The sequence below is a fragment of the Bufo gargarizans genome, chromosome 6, assembly GCF_014858855.1.
Source record: "Bufo gargarizans isolate SCDJY-AF-19 chromosome 6, ASM1485885v1, whole genome shotgun sequence".
Lineage (NCBI taxonomy): Eukaryota > Metazoa > Chordata > Amphibia > Anura > Bufonidae > Bufo > Bufo gargarizans.
In genome coordinates, this window is record NC_058085.1 from 357,509,853 (window position 1) to 357,523,526 (window position 13,674).

The following is a 13,674-nucleotide window of genomic DNA, read 5'->3' on the forward strand; positions in this document are numbered from 1 at the left end:
GAAGATCTCTGGATCCATTTGAGGTACAGGCACGGTTCTAGCTTTGTTATAAAGGTATTGCCATGCACTATATCGTGGAATAAGGAGATGGATATCCCTGTGCAAGGTTATTGCGTCCATTGAAAAGGACAGTACCAACCTGAGCTCTACTGGCTTCAGGACATGCAAGGAATAGAACAGGCTAGCCTGGGAGAAGGACAGTGCCCTGTTCCTTCTGATACCATGGGTGACCACTGAAGCTTTCATTCTGCTCTTTTTGGATTGAGAACATGTACCTAGGTCTGTGAGTGTGAGTGTGTGTCACTCTGTGAACCCTGTAAGTAACCCTTCCATTATTTTTTCTTTTAGAACATGACAACTGATGAGCTGAATAAGTTCAACATACTTTACCAACCGTGAGTACCCATCACTGTATGACTGCTATATTGCACATGCTCAGCTGGTTATAAAATTATATAAGTCAAATCTGTATATCTGTGTACAAAAAAAGTGCATCTAACGGGACGCCATCTTCGTAAATATATACCATAAGAATTATCTGACATATAGTATAGATATAACAGAAGGTTCTGTAGGCAGCAATCCCACCATAAATATACCTAGAAATATCCCACGGTGACCATACATCCTGTATAATTGCTATCTGAATGCTAATTCAGAAGACAGTTAGTGTTGATCGAGCATGCTCGGCCGAACACCTTTTTGACTCGAGCATCGCTATGCTCGGCACATCGCAGTGTTCAGCGGAACACCGCATGTGCTCGAGCGTGATGCTCGAGTCAGTGTATTTAAATCTAATTTAGCCTCTATTTCTGCTGGGATTTAAACTCACACCCTTCTACATTAGAGGCAAGAACCTTAACCACTCAGCTATAAAGCTGAAAGATAAACTGTGTCAGAAAAACCTCATAGTAGTTTCTCATGTAGTAAGTATTCCTATACAGCAGAAGTATCATTTTATATTTAACTGCTGGTTAACATGCAGCTCTATAGCGTAGTGGTTAAGGTTTTTGGCTCTAATGTAGAAGGTTGTGAGTTCAAATCCCAGCAGAAACATTTCAGTTATAAAGGCTAAATTAAATGTATATATTTTATATTTTTTTAGCAATTGTAAAAAATGTATGGCACAAAATAAATGTGTAATTACAAAAAATATATATATATAAATAATCATACTTCTTATATATATATGAATTCATAATATGTGGGAAATTACTACTTATGTTTTTAGCCATAACATATTTACATATATTATAATTATATATAATAATATATTACATATATTCTAAATATATAATAATATATGTAAATATATTATGGCTAAAAACACACACACACATATATATATATATATATATATATATATACACACACACATACACAGGTCAAACTCGAAAAATTAGAGTATTGTGCAAAGTTCATTTATTTCAGTAATGCAACTTAAAAGGTGAAACTCAGGTTAGACTCATTACATGCAAAGCGAGATATTTCAAGCCTTTATTTGTTATAATTTGGATGATTTTGGCTTGTAGCTTATGAAACCCCAAAGTCACAATTTTGAGGTACCCTTTGCTCAGGGTATATGGATTAATTAGCTGACTAGAGTGTGACACTTTGAGTCTAGAATATTGAACCTTTTCACAAAATTCTAATTTTAAGCTGCATTAATCCATTTCCTTTTAATTTGCATTACTGAAATAAATAGACTTTTGTGCGATATTCAAATTTTTCGAGTTTCACCTGTATATATATATATATATATATATATATATTTAAATTAAATTTAGCCACTATTTCTGAAATGTTTCTGTCAGGATTTGAACTCACAACCTTCTACATTAGATCGAAGAACCTTAACCACAACGCTATAGAGCTATATGTTAACCTGCAGTTAAAATATAAGATGATACTTCTGTTGTATAGGAATACTTACTACATGAGAAACTACTATAAGGTTTTTCTGACACAGTTGCTCATTCAGCATTATAGTTAAGTGGTTAAGGTTCTTGCCTCTAATCTAGAAGCTTGTGAGTTCAAATCCTGGCAGAAACTTTTCAGAAATAGAGGCTAAATTAGATTTAAATACACTGGGTGTCCCCAAGCACTGACTCCATATGTGGACTTACCTATATTTGGAGTCAGACAGAGATGTGCGTTGGACGTCTGACGCTAGGCTCCACCTCCCCCCCTCGTTTCCTGGAGCACAGCACCTCGTGAGCTATGCGAGTCATCAGGAAGATACGCCGAGAGACTGCCGGTAGTTATGTTGCTCAGGGGTGGGGGGGGGGGGGCTGCCTCTGCTATGGAGTGTCTGCCATACACCCGGTTATGTGGGCTTGAATAAGTAGAAGATCCTATCTGGTTATGTGTTGGACCTGCAATCCCCCTGCACGGATGGTGGTGATGAGATGATTTGAATGTGGAAGGAGCGGGGTGGGTTTTCGGTGTCACAGTGAGTTTTGCTGCCGTGCTGAGTTATGCCTTGACGGGTGAAAGGAGTTAAGTATACCTCAATGGTGGCTGGTTAATGGACCGGTGTTTCCCGTGTTTGCTTAACCTCTTCAGGACACATGACGTACCGGTACGTCATGATGTCCTGGTACTTAATATATATGTTCTTCCTCCCCCTGCACCCCTGAATGATATTATGTGGGCGGGTGGTGCAGGGGGAGGGTTGCGGGCGGTGCGGGAGGCGGGCGGTGCGGCAGGCGGGATCGCGATCCCCCGCCCGCCTCCTCTTGAATAATTGTTGGCGTCTAGTGGGTATACCAGGGTGCCAGCACATTGCTGGCACCCTGGTATAAACGGCTGACATCGTTGATGCGATGTCAGCCGTTTAACCCTTTCCATACAGCGGTCCGTACGGACCGCTGTATGGAAAAGGTTAACAGCGCAGGGAGCTCCCTCCCTCTCCGATCGGGGGGCTGCTGTGCCTTTGCAGCCCCCCCCCCCGATGGAGAGGGAAAGAGCCCCCAGACAGCCCCCCGAAGCCCCGTCCTCACCCTTCCCCGTCTGCGAAGTTGTGGCAGACGGGGAAGGTTCCCATGGCAACAGGACGCCTGCTCAGGCGTCCTGCTGTCCATGGTGCTGAACAGATCTGTGCTGAAGGCATAGATCTGTTCAGTGTAAGTAAAATACAGTGCAGTACCCTATATAGAGTACAGTACTGTATTATACAGACATCAGACCCACTGGATCTTCAAAAACCAAGTGGGTCTGGGTAAAAAAAAAGTTAAAAAAGTGGAAAAAAAAGTAAAAATCAAAAAACACATTTATCACTGATTAAAAATGAAAAAAATAAAATTTCCTACACATGTTTGGTATCGCCGCGTCTGTAACGACCTGATCTATAAAACGGTCATGTTACTTTACCCGAACGGTGAACGCCATAAAAATAAAAAATTAAAAACTATGATGAAATTGAAATTTTGCCCACCTTACTTCCCAAAAAAAGGTAATAAAAGTGATCAAAAAAGTTGCATGTACGCCAAAATTGTAACAATCAAACCGTCATCTCATCCCGCAAAAAATGAGACCCTACTTAAGATAATCGCTCAAAAACTGAAAAAACTATGGCTCTTAGACTATGGAAACACTAAAACATCATTTTTTTGGTTTAAAAAATGAAATCATTGTGTAAAACTTACATAAATTAAAAAAAAGTATACATATTAGGTATTGCCGCGTCCGTATGGACCGGCTCTATAAAAATATCACATGACCTAATCCCTCAGATGACCACCGTAAAAAAATTAAAATAAAAACGATGTAAAAAAGCAATTTTTTGTCATCTTACGTTACAAAAAGTGTAATAGCAAGCGATCAAAAAATCATATGCACCCCAAAATAGTGCCAATCAACCCGTCATCTCATCCCGCAAAAAATGAGACCCTACTTAAGATAATCGCCCAAAAACTGAAACAACTATGGCTCTTAGACTATGGAGAAACTAAAACTTTTTTTGTTTTAAAAATGAAATCATTGTGTAAAACTTACATAAATAAAAAAAATTGTATACATATTATGTATCGCCGCGTCCGTGACAACCTGCTCTACTATAAAATTACCACGTGATCTAACCTGTCAGATGAATGTTGTAAATAACAAAAAAAATAACTGTGCCAAAAAGGTATTTCTTGTTACCTTGCCACACAAAAAGTGTAATATAGAGCAACCAAAAATCATATGTACCCTAAACTAGTACCAACAAAACTGCCACCCTATCCCGTAGTTTCTCAAATGGGGTCACTTTTTAGAGTTTCTACTCTAGGGGTGCATCAGGGGGGCTTCAAATGGGACATGGTGTCAAAAAAAACAGTCCAGCAAAATCTGCCTTCCAAAAACCGTATGGCATTTCTTTCCTTCTGCGCCCTGCCGTGTGCCCGTACAGCAGTTTACGACCACATATGGGGTGTTTCTGTAAACTACAGAATTAGGGCCATAAATAATGAGTTTTGTTTGGCTGTTAACCCTTTCTTTGTAACTGGAAAAAAAATATTAAAATGGAAAATCTGCCAAAAAAGTGAAATTTGGAAATTGTATCTCTATTTTCCATTAAATCTTGTGCAACACCTAAAGGGTTAAACATGTATGTAAAATCACTTTTGAATACCTTGAGGGGTGTAGTTTCTTAGATGGGGTCACTTTTATGGAGTTTCTGCTCTAGGGGTGCATCAGGGGCCTTCAAATGGGACATGGTGTAAATAAACCAGTCCATAAAAATCAGCCTTCCAAAAACCAAACGGCGCACCTTTCACTCTACGCCCCGCTGTGTGGCCGTACAGTAGTTTACGGCCACATATGGGGTGTTTCTGTAAACTGCAGAGTCAGGGCAATAAGGATACAGTCTTGTTTGGCTGTTAACTCTTGCTTTGTTAGTGGAAAAAATGGGTTAAAATGGAAAATAAGGCAAAAAAATGAAATTTTCAAATTTCATCCCCATTTGCCAATAACTCTTGTGCAACACCTAAAGGGTTAAAAATGTATGTAAAATCAGTTTTGAATACCTTGAGGGGTGTACTTTCTTAGATGGGGTCACTTTTAGGGAGTTTCTGCTCTAGGGGTGCATCAGGGGCCTTCAAATGGGACATGGTGTAAATAAACCAGTCCATAAAAATCAGCCTTCCAAAAACCAAACGGCGCACCTTTCACTCTACGCCCCGCTGTGTGGCCGTACAGTAGTTTACAGCCACAAATTGGGTGTTTCTGCAAACGGTAGAGTCAGGGCAATAAAGATACAGTCTTGTTTGGCTGTTAACCCTTGCTTTGTTAGTGGAAAAAATGGGTTAAAATGGAAAATTAGACAAAAAATTAAATTCTCAAATTTCATCCCCATTTGCCAATAACTCTTGTGCAACACCTAAAGGGTTAACGACGTATGTAAAATCAGTTTTGAATACCTTGAGGGGTGTAGTTTCTTAGATGGGGTCATTTTTGGGAGGTTTCTATTATCTAAGCCTCACAATATGACTTCAAACCTGAACTGGTCAATAAAAAGTGGGATTTTGAAGATTTCTGAGAATTTTCAAAATTTGCTTCTAAACTTCTAAGCCTTGTAACATCCCCAAAAAATGAAATATCATTCCCAAAATGCTACAAGCATGAAGTAGACATATGGGGAATGTAAAGTCATCACAATTTTTGGGGGTATTACTATGTATTACAGAAGTAGAGAAACTGAAACGTTGAAATTTGCTAATTTCTGAATTTTTTGGGTAAATTATGTATTATTTTGTGCAAAAAAAATAATTTTTTTGACTTCATTTTACCAGTGTCATGAAGTACAATATGTGACGAAAAAACTATCTCAGAACGGCCTGGATAAGTCAAAGCGTTTTAAAGTTATCAGCACTTAAAGTGACAGTGGTCAGATTTGCAAAAAATGGCCTGGTCCTTAAGGTGAAATAAGGCTGTGTCCCTAAGGGGTTAAAGAGACAGGGGCTCTGATGCGGACTCATATCTATTCTGAGTCTGTGAAACTAGAGCTGGTCATAAATGTGTCACCCTTGCTGTCTGCTGGATTTATCTATTTGAGTGTCCGGTGAAAGATCACTACCCTGCTTTTGAGAATTGATTCTCTGTTTGTGAACTTTGGCTTTACCCCGCTGAATAAACCTTCTGCTTCTGCTAAAACCAGGCGTCTGACTAACAACTATTAACCCCTAATTCTCCATTCAATAAGTTGATTTTTAAACTGGACAATTAACGCCCCTCTGTTGTATGATACGGCAGTAACGACTGGTGCTGAGATGTGCCTATGCCCTGGAACATGTATTAGTTAACCTTCTGCTCCCCAGGTATCACGACTGGCGTGCCGATAACATATGTGACGCAAAGGGAGGGAAAAGGAAAGGCCCTGTCCAAGGGAGAGGGAAAGATGGTGACCCCTAACTCACCTTGAGGCTGACTGCCCTGACGTCCCTAGACGGGTTTTTCACCCGTACGCCGATCAGGTGCTTAAACCCTGGCTTTGATTAAGATGAGATCTAAGTAGTGAATAGGGCGGTGGGGACACTTGTCCGCACCACTAACACTAAAGAGAAACACCAGGGAGAGGACAGACAATACTGACAAAACATATAATCCCAGGTGGGTGACAACAGCGGACAACAAAAGACCAACAGGGATCCGGAGGGTAATGCTCTGGTACGACAACCAGGAATAACAGCTACACAGCTCCAGTGGGTCAGTATAGAAGTCCAGGCAGGAAGCTCTATATCTGGCAACCAGAGAAGTGGGAGAGGGGAATATAAAGAGGTTGGGAAGGCTCCTGCCAAAATTGATGCCTCTGTTTCTCCGGGGATGAAGACTGATAACCAGTATGAACAGATTATCCTCTTCACCTAAAAGTGTGATACAGAAGGGAGATGTGAACCAAGAGAAGTAGTGCTCTCCGAGTCAGTATGAAGAGGATGAAGGATTTGATATTGCCTCTCCAGGTGGGGACTGTCAGAGAGTCGGTCAGCCTGCTCATGGCAGATTTGCAAAAATATAAGGATAGATTGGAAGAGGCTGAAAAAAGAATAATCAGGTACAAAGGAATTGTTACAGAAAATCACCTAACATAAAGATAAGTTACAAATGGAGGGGAAAAAAATAAACTACTGGACATGGAAAATAGATCCAGAAGGACTAATTTGAGATGTGTGGGTTTTCCGGAGGGAGTGGAGGGAGGGGATGTGTCTATATTTGTCCAGAATTGGTTTATAGACCAATTCGGACAGGAGGTTTCAACATTTAAGGATTTTGTGGAGAGAGCACACAGAGTCCCCTCCAAACCGATTACAAGACCCAGAGCAATATTAGTCAAGTTGTTGTCGGCTAAGGATAGAGATGAAATTTTACGTAGAGCTAGGAAGAAGGGAAAGTTAGATTGCAATGGGGCTACAGTCATGTTATTTCCAGACTATGCTAAGGAAACTAGACAAGAGAGAACCTGCTTTTTAGAGATTAAAAAAGAATTGCGTAGTAAGAATGTAAATTACTCAATGATGTTCCCGGCCAGGTTACGTGTTCAATGGCAGGATAAAGTCTGTTTTTTTGACTCCCCGGAAGATAGCAAAGCATGGATCGAGGATAAATTGTCTAATTGAACGGACGGGATTGGGGATGAGGGGGGGGCTAACGCCATGGAAGAGAGAGTCAGGGGCTAGGGCCCACTGGGTCAAAGGTTGTTTCCTTTTATTTTTCTCTCTTTCTCCTTCCCTCCCCTTCCCTCCTGAACACCCTGCCCTACCTGATTATACATTAGATTGATATAATATGCCGATTGTTTCTTGGAATGTTAGAGGATTAGGTACGGGGGTGAGACGAATGGCAATATTTAAAGTTATTTAAAAAATTCTCCCTGCTATTATCTGTCTTCAAGAGATGCACTTGACTAAATATACTGTTACCACCGTGGATAGGCCATGGATACAGCACGCATTCCATGCTCTATACTCATCCTATTCTAGGGATGTAAGTATCTTGATACATAAGGCTCTTAAAATCAAAATAAATGATGTAGTAGTAGATAATGAAGGTAGATATTTGTTGCTTGACAGACTACTAGAAAATAAACCCTGGATAATCGCTAACATTTACATTACTCCTTTGACTAATTATAATAATAAATTATATCTGTTAGCAGAACATCAAAAACTAAATTATGTTAAAAAAAAATACTATACTCAGGGACATATACCAGGGAAACTGTTAGAATCATTGATAAAAACACAGTAACAACTATATTTTCCAGCTGGAGAATGACAATGGACAGGTAGTCTTGGAACAAGACGATATATTTCGGCTCTTTAGAGAATATTTTGCGGACAGCTATTCTTACAAGGGAAAGGAAATATAGTGAAAATAAATAGGTTTCTGGGGAATTGAAACAGTTGTCGGAGCCGCAGAGAGAACTATTGGAAGTAGGGATCTCGTTGGAAGAAATCAATAAGGCCCTTAGTTCCATACCGAAGAACAAGTCTCTAGGTCTAGATGGAATCCCTTTTGAGGTCTATAAAACTTTCAGTGGAGTGTTGTCCCACAGGCTCCTGGAAATGTGGGAGGTTTCAAGGGAGCGTGGGACATTACCCGATTCTCTACGAGAGGCTCTGAGAACTCTGATCCTGAAAATAGGGAAAATCCCAGAGTAACTTGACTCGTATCGTCCGATATCTCTAATAGATACTGATAATAAACTTTTGGTGAAGATCCTAGCTATTAGATTGAAAGAAGTGATATCTACGGTAATTCATGGCAATCAAACAGGCTTTATGTCAGATTAATCTATATCAGAGAATATCAGAAGGTGTTATATAAATATGCAAATAAGAGTCACCAATACGGGTCAACGATTAGTGTTTTCACTGGATGCGAGTAAGGCTTTTGACACAGTAGAATGGCCTTTTATGGTAGCCACCTTAAAGAAAATGGGTTTTGGGAATAACGTCATAGCCTGGATTGAGCTTCTGTATACAGACAGAAAAGCAAGAATTACAGTAAATGGAGAGATATCAGACCCAATTGATATCAAGAGAGGGGTAGGACAAGGGTGTCCATTATCTCTGCTTCTTTTTGCTATTGTAATGGAACCTCTTGCCACCCTGATAAGACAGGATAAGAATATAGTGGGTTTTAAATTTGGTCAGCACGAGGAAAAAATGTCTTTGTATGCGGACGACTTAATGTTGTTTGCAGGGTCTCATGACTCCTTGCTCCGAGTAATTGCGACATTTGAGCGTTACGGGAAGGTGGCCGGCCTGTCCATTAACAGGAACAAATTAGCCTGCATCCCGTTAGACCCAATTGGGGATTTTATCCCTGGCTGCCTAAAGATTATAAAAGAGGGAGAGAGTCTGCAGTATTTGGGAATACAGATATCATCTCACCCGCAAGACTATATAAAACTAAACTTAGTTCCTACAATAGCTAAAATTAGAAATAAGACACGTATTTGGAAAAAATTACCCCTGTCTATGTCTGGTAGAATATCGTTGATTCGGATGTGTCTACTTCCAATGATAATCCATATCTTATGGAATTCCCCAATTGAAATTCCCCAAAAAATACTATAAGATAATACAGAGTCTCTTGAGTGATTTAATTTGGAGGGGTAGAAGGCCAAGAATGCGATTACAACTGTTACAGTTGCCGGTGGGAGAAGGTGGTCTGGCAATTCCTGATTTTCAAGCATATGCTTTGGCAGAACAGTTTAAAAACTGTCTGGACTGAAGTAAATCCCAACTTTATAACTCTTAAAGTGCCTATATAAAAACGTTACCCCTCCTGGAATATGCCAAATACTAGAAGCTGGTATACACATGCATCCCAAGTTTAATAAGTCCCCTACTGTGAAACTCATGTACAAAACATGGCAAAACATTAGACAACTATGGGAAAAGATAGATTACTATGATGACACGTTGCTCTGGGGAAACTATTATTTTAAAGAATTATTAGGTATTGATAAGGGGTTCTGGCAGTTACACGGAATGAGCACTCTTGGCCAGATATGGGGAAATGGCGAAATAATGGGATTTGAAGACCCAAATGCAAAAATAGTTTTGTAAATAAAGATTGGTTCTATTATTCTCAACTTAGAGCGGCTCTTAAACAATCTTTGATAGGAAAAAGAATAGTTACATCACGCCCATCAACAGTCGAGGTAATTTCAAAAATGATTAAAGGTAGGAGAAGAATTATGGGAGATTAATATGGGAAAATGGGATGGGAGAGTGGAACAATTAAATTCTGAAGGGTGGTGTAAAATATTCCAAGTAATAATTAAGACCTCCCAGAACTCAGCACATAGGCTTATCCAATATTTTTTTAGTACATCGTCTATACTACTCCCCTGCCAAACGTATAAATTATTATAACTATTGGTATTTGGAGTTGATGACGTGCACTTACTGTGGGAGTGCCAATCTCTCAAAAATATCTGGAACTAAGTACTTAGCCATATTAAAGGATAACTGTAACACTTAGACCCTAATTTAAATTTTCATATATGTAGTTACTAATAACATGATATTCCAGAATCAGTTACTATTAGACTGACTTACCCCATATTTAATAAGATTCAGCCCTTAGCAACCAGTCTGCATAAAACTGCAATTTTACTATTCAGTTAAGATGGCGGCCACTGCCCTCACCCTGAGGCTAATCCCGCCTGCCCTCACTAGCCAGTAACAATAGCCCCCCCAAAGTGTCAGTAACCAGAGCCCTCCCCCCTAAAGGGTTAATCTCCTGCAGCACAAAGGAGTCCTCTTACCACATGTTGCTTTCATTTGTACACTGAGCAGACGGCAGATCTCCCTTCCCTGGTCTGCGCTGCTTCAACTCTACTTCTCCAGCTCTGCTGAGTGAGGGAGCGTCTGCCAAGCGCAGGGACAGGGAGAAGTGCACACAGCCCAGGCACTGTTATCAGCTGCTGGGGAGGACCTGGCTTTAATCATTTACTTACAGTCCCTGGCTGTTAGCATTGTGACCTTGCAGGCTGCATGCTTCTGTGTCCTCCGTCCTTCAACACATAGACGGACCCTGCCTAGCAACCTTATTTTAAGCACAGGTAAAAGTAGGCAGTACAGGGAACAAAACTGTGGAATTAAGGGGTAATTGAATACACAGTGAAAAGTTGAAATAAGGCCACCAAGGAGATATTAATCACCACAATCCAATACTCCCAATAAAAAAAATATACGACAGGATTTTGTGTATAGAGCTGAGAACATGGGCTGCTAGATGGCCGCTAGCACATCCACAATACCCAGTCCCCATAGGTCTGTGTGCTGATGGGGGATCTGTGGATGACACTGATGGGGGATCTGTGGATGACACTGATGGAGGATCTGTGGATGACACTGATGGGGGATGTGTGGATGACACTTATGTCATCTACAGATCCCCCATCAGATGCATCAGTGTGGAGGGAGGAGGCGGAGACACTCATGGCGGGGTTAAATACATTCAATCCGATCTATATCTAAATGTATACCGCACTGTTCGGTACTTACTGTAGTACCGTAAGTATAGCATTAAGACGGCGCAGACCGGCAGCAGCTCCCTCGGTCATGCGCCTCCTGCCCCACCTGCCGCAGCTCCCTCCTCATGCGCCGCCTGCCCACTTATCCCACTTTATGAATGAACAGGCAGGCGGGGCAGGCGGCGCATGACCGAGGGAGTTGCCGGACAGTAAGTACCGAACAGTGCGGTATACATTTAGATATAGATCGGATTGAATTTATTTAACCCCGCCATGATTGTCTCCGCCTCCTCCCTCCACACTGATGCATCTGATGGGGGATCTGTAGATGACATAAGTGTCATCCACAGATATATAATATATTTAACAGTTGCGGGGCCCGGTGTATTAGAGTAGAGTCACTGCACCGGCCCCGCCATGAGTGTCCCCGGCCTCCTCCCTCCACACTAACACTTCGCTGGACGCGCTGTGCAGCATAGCGGCCAGCGAAGTATCTGCTTTATAAGACGCACTGTGGTGCCTTCGCTATCACATCACTAATGTCAGGATCAACTTTGAGAATACCCCAATGTCTGGAGATTATCTTCCTCACCTCATCAGTACCCCATCATACCTATCAGACGAATAGAGTATTTCCAATTCTGATCTTTCTTGAAATACTCGGGTACGCCTTCCTCAAAATATAATCCCGGTAACCTCTATTATGGAATCTTATGCGTAAATATGCTGCCTGCTCTTTAAAATCCCTCAATGTAGAACAATTCCTTCTCATTCTTAGATATTGCCCTACAGGGATACCCCTTTTGAGAAGTTGTGGATGATAACTATCCCACTTCAAGAATGAGTTTGTAGATGTAGGTTTCCTGAAGCTCTTGGTTTGAATTTGCCCCCCATGGCCCATCTCTATCAAAATATCCAGAAAGGGGAGTGAATTGGATACAATTTCGGAGGTAAAACCAAGACCTATATTGTTCGTATTGAGGGTGACTAGCAGATCTCTAAATACCTCCTTAGTCCCCAGCCAAATGACAAAGATATCATCTATAAATCTCACCCACATTACAATATCCACTGTAAGTGGGTGGGGGGTGTCAGAAAAGACTATGCATCTCTCCCAGCAGTCCAGGAACAGATTTGCGTACGATGGGGCACAAGGACTCCCCATCGCACAGCCCCCGAGCTGGTGGAAGTAGGTGCTGTCAAAAAGAAAATAATTGCAAGTGAGGGTAAACTCAAGTATTTGTAACATGAAAATGTTATGTGCCTGGAACTGGCAACCCCTGGTACTCAGGAAAGACTCAATCGCTTTTAACCCAAGCAGGGAGTCTTCATCCAAAAAGACCCACTCCAATCTAACTAATTGGTCACCCGTATTTCTGATGTATGCATTGGCGGATCCAGGTGGGCGGGGGGGCCAGTGAAACATTCCAGGCCTGGCTGTGGTGGCAGTGGCAGGGAGAGATGAGTGCTTCCATTGTGGAAGCACTCATCTCCATATTCATCTGTATCGCCGTCCTCAGGACAGCGATACAGATGAATGATGCGGAGGAGCAGGGGAGAGGCGTCTCCCTAGCCCGTTACTCTGATAGGCTACAGGTACTAGGCCTGCAGCCTATCAGAGGCCAGTGCTGGCGGCGCAATGACGTCAGCGCGCCGCCTGAGCCGTACAGAGCGGGACACAGGACAGAAGAGGAAGTAAGTATAAGTGTTTATTGTTTTAATTATTATTAGTACAGTATGGCAAGAAGGGGGGTGGGCCCTACATACTCGCACATTATGGGGGGGAGCACTATGGAGGGGGGAAGAAGCACTATGGGGGCATCTGAAGGGGGCCATTTATACTGGCACATTATGGGGGGAGCACTATGGAGAGGGGGAGAAGCACTATGGGGGCATCTAATGGGGGCCCTATATATGGGCACATTATGGGGGGAGCACTATAGAGAGGGGGGAAGGAGCACTATGGGGGCCCTATATACTGGCACATTATGGGGGGCACTATGGAGAAGGGGGGAAAAGAGCACTATGGGGGCATTATATAGGGGCATTTAATACTGGCACCCATTTTGGTGCCACTATGGGGAAGGGGGGAGAGAAGCATTATGGGGACATCTATGTGGGGCAGTCTATAGGGGCATTTTATACTGCCACATCATAAAGGGCACTATGGGGACGGGGGAGGAGCACTATGGGGGCATCTTCTGGGG

The 13,674-nt window shown here is 41.9% G+C and overlaps 1 protein-coding gene across 3 annotated transcripts in view; it reads left to right on the forward strand.

The window, feature by feature from the left end:
• Positions 1–13,674, forward strand: part of BLNK (B cell linker) — a 265,244-nt gene that overhangs the window by 80,253 nt on the left and 171,317 nt on the right. For all 3 annotated transcript variants that reach the window (XM_044296228.1, XM_044296230.1, XM_044296231.1), the window contains exon 3: positions 349–395. In XM_044296228.1, the coding sequence (XP_044152163.1) occupies positions 349–395 (47 nt within the window). The remainder of the gene's footprint in view (positions 1–348; positions 396–13,674) is intronic.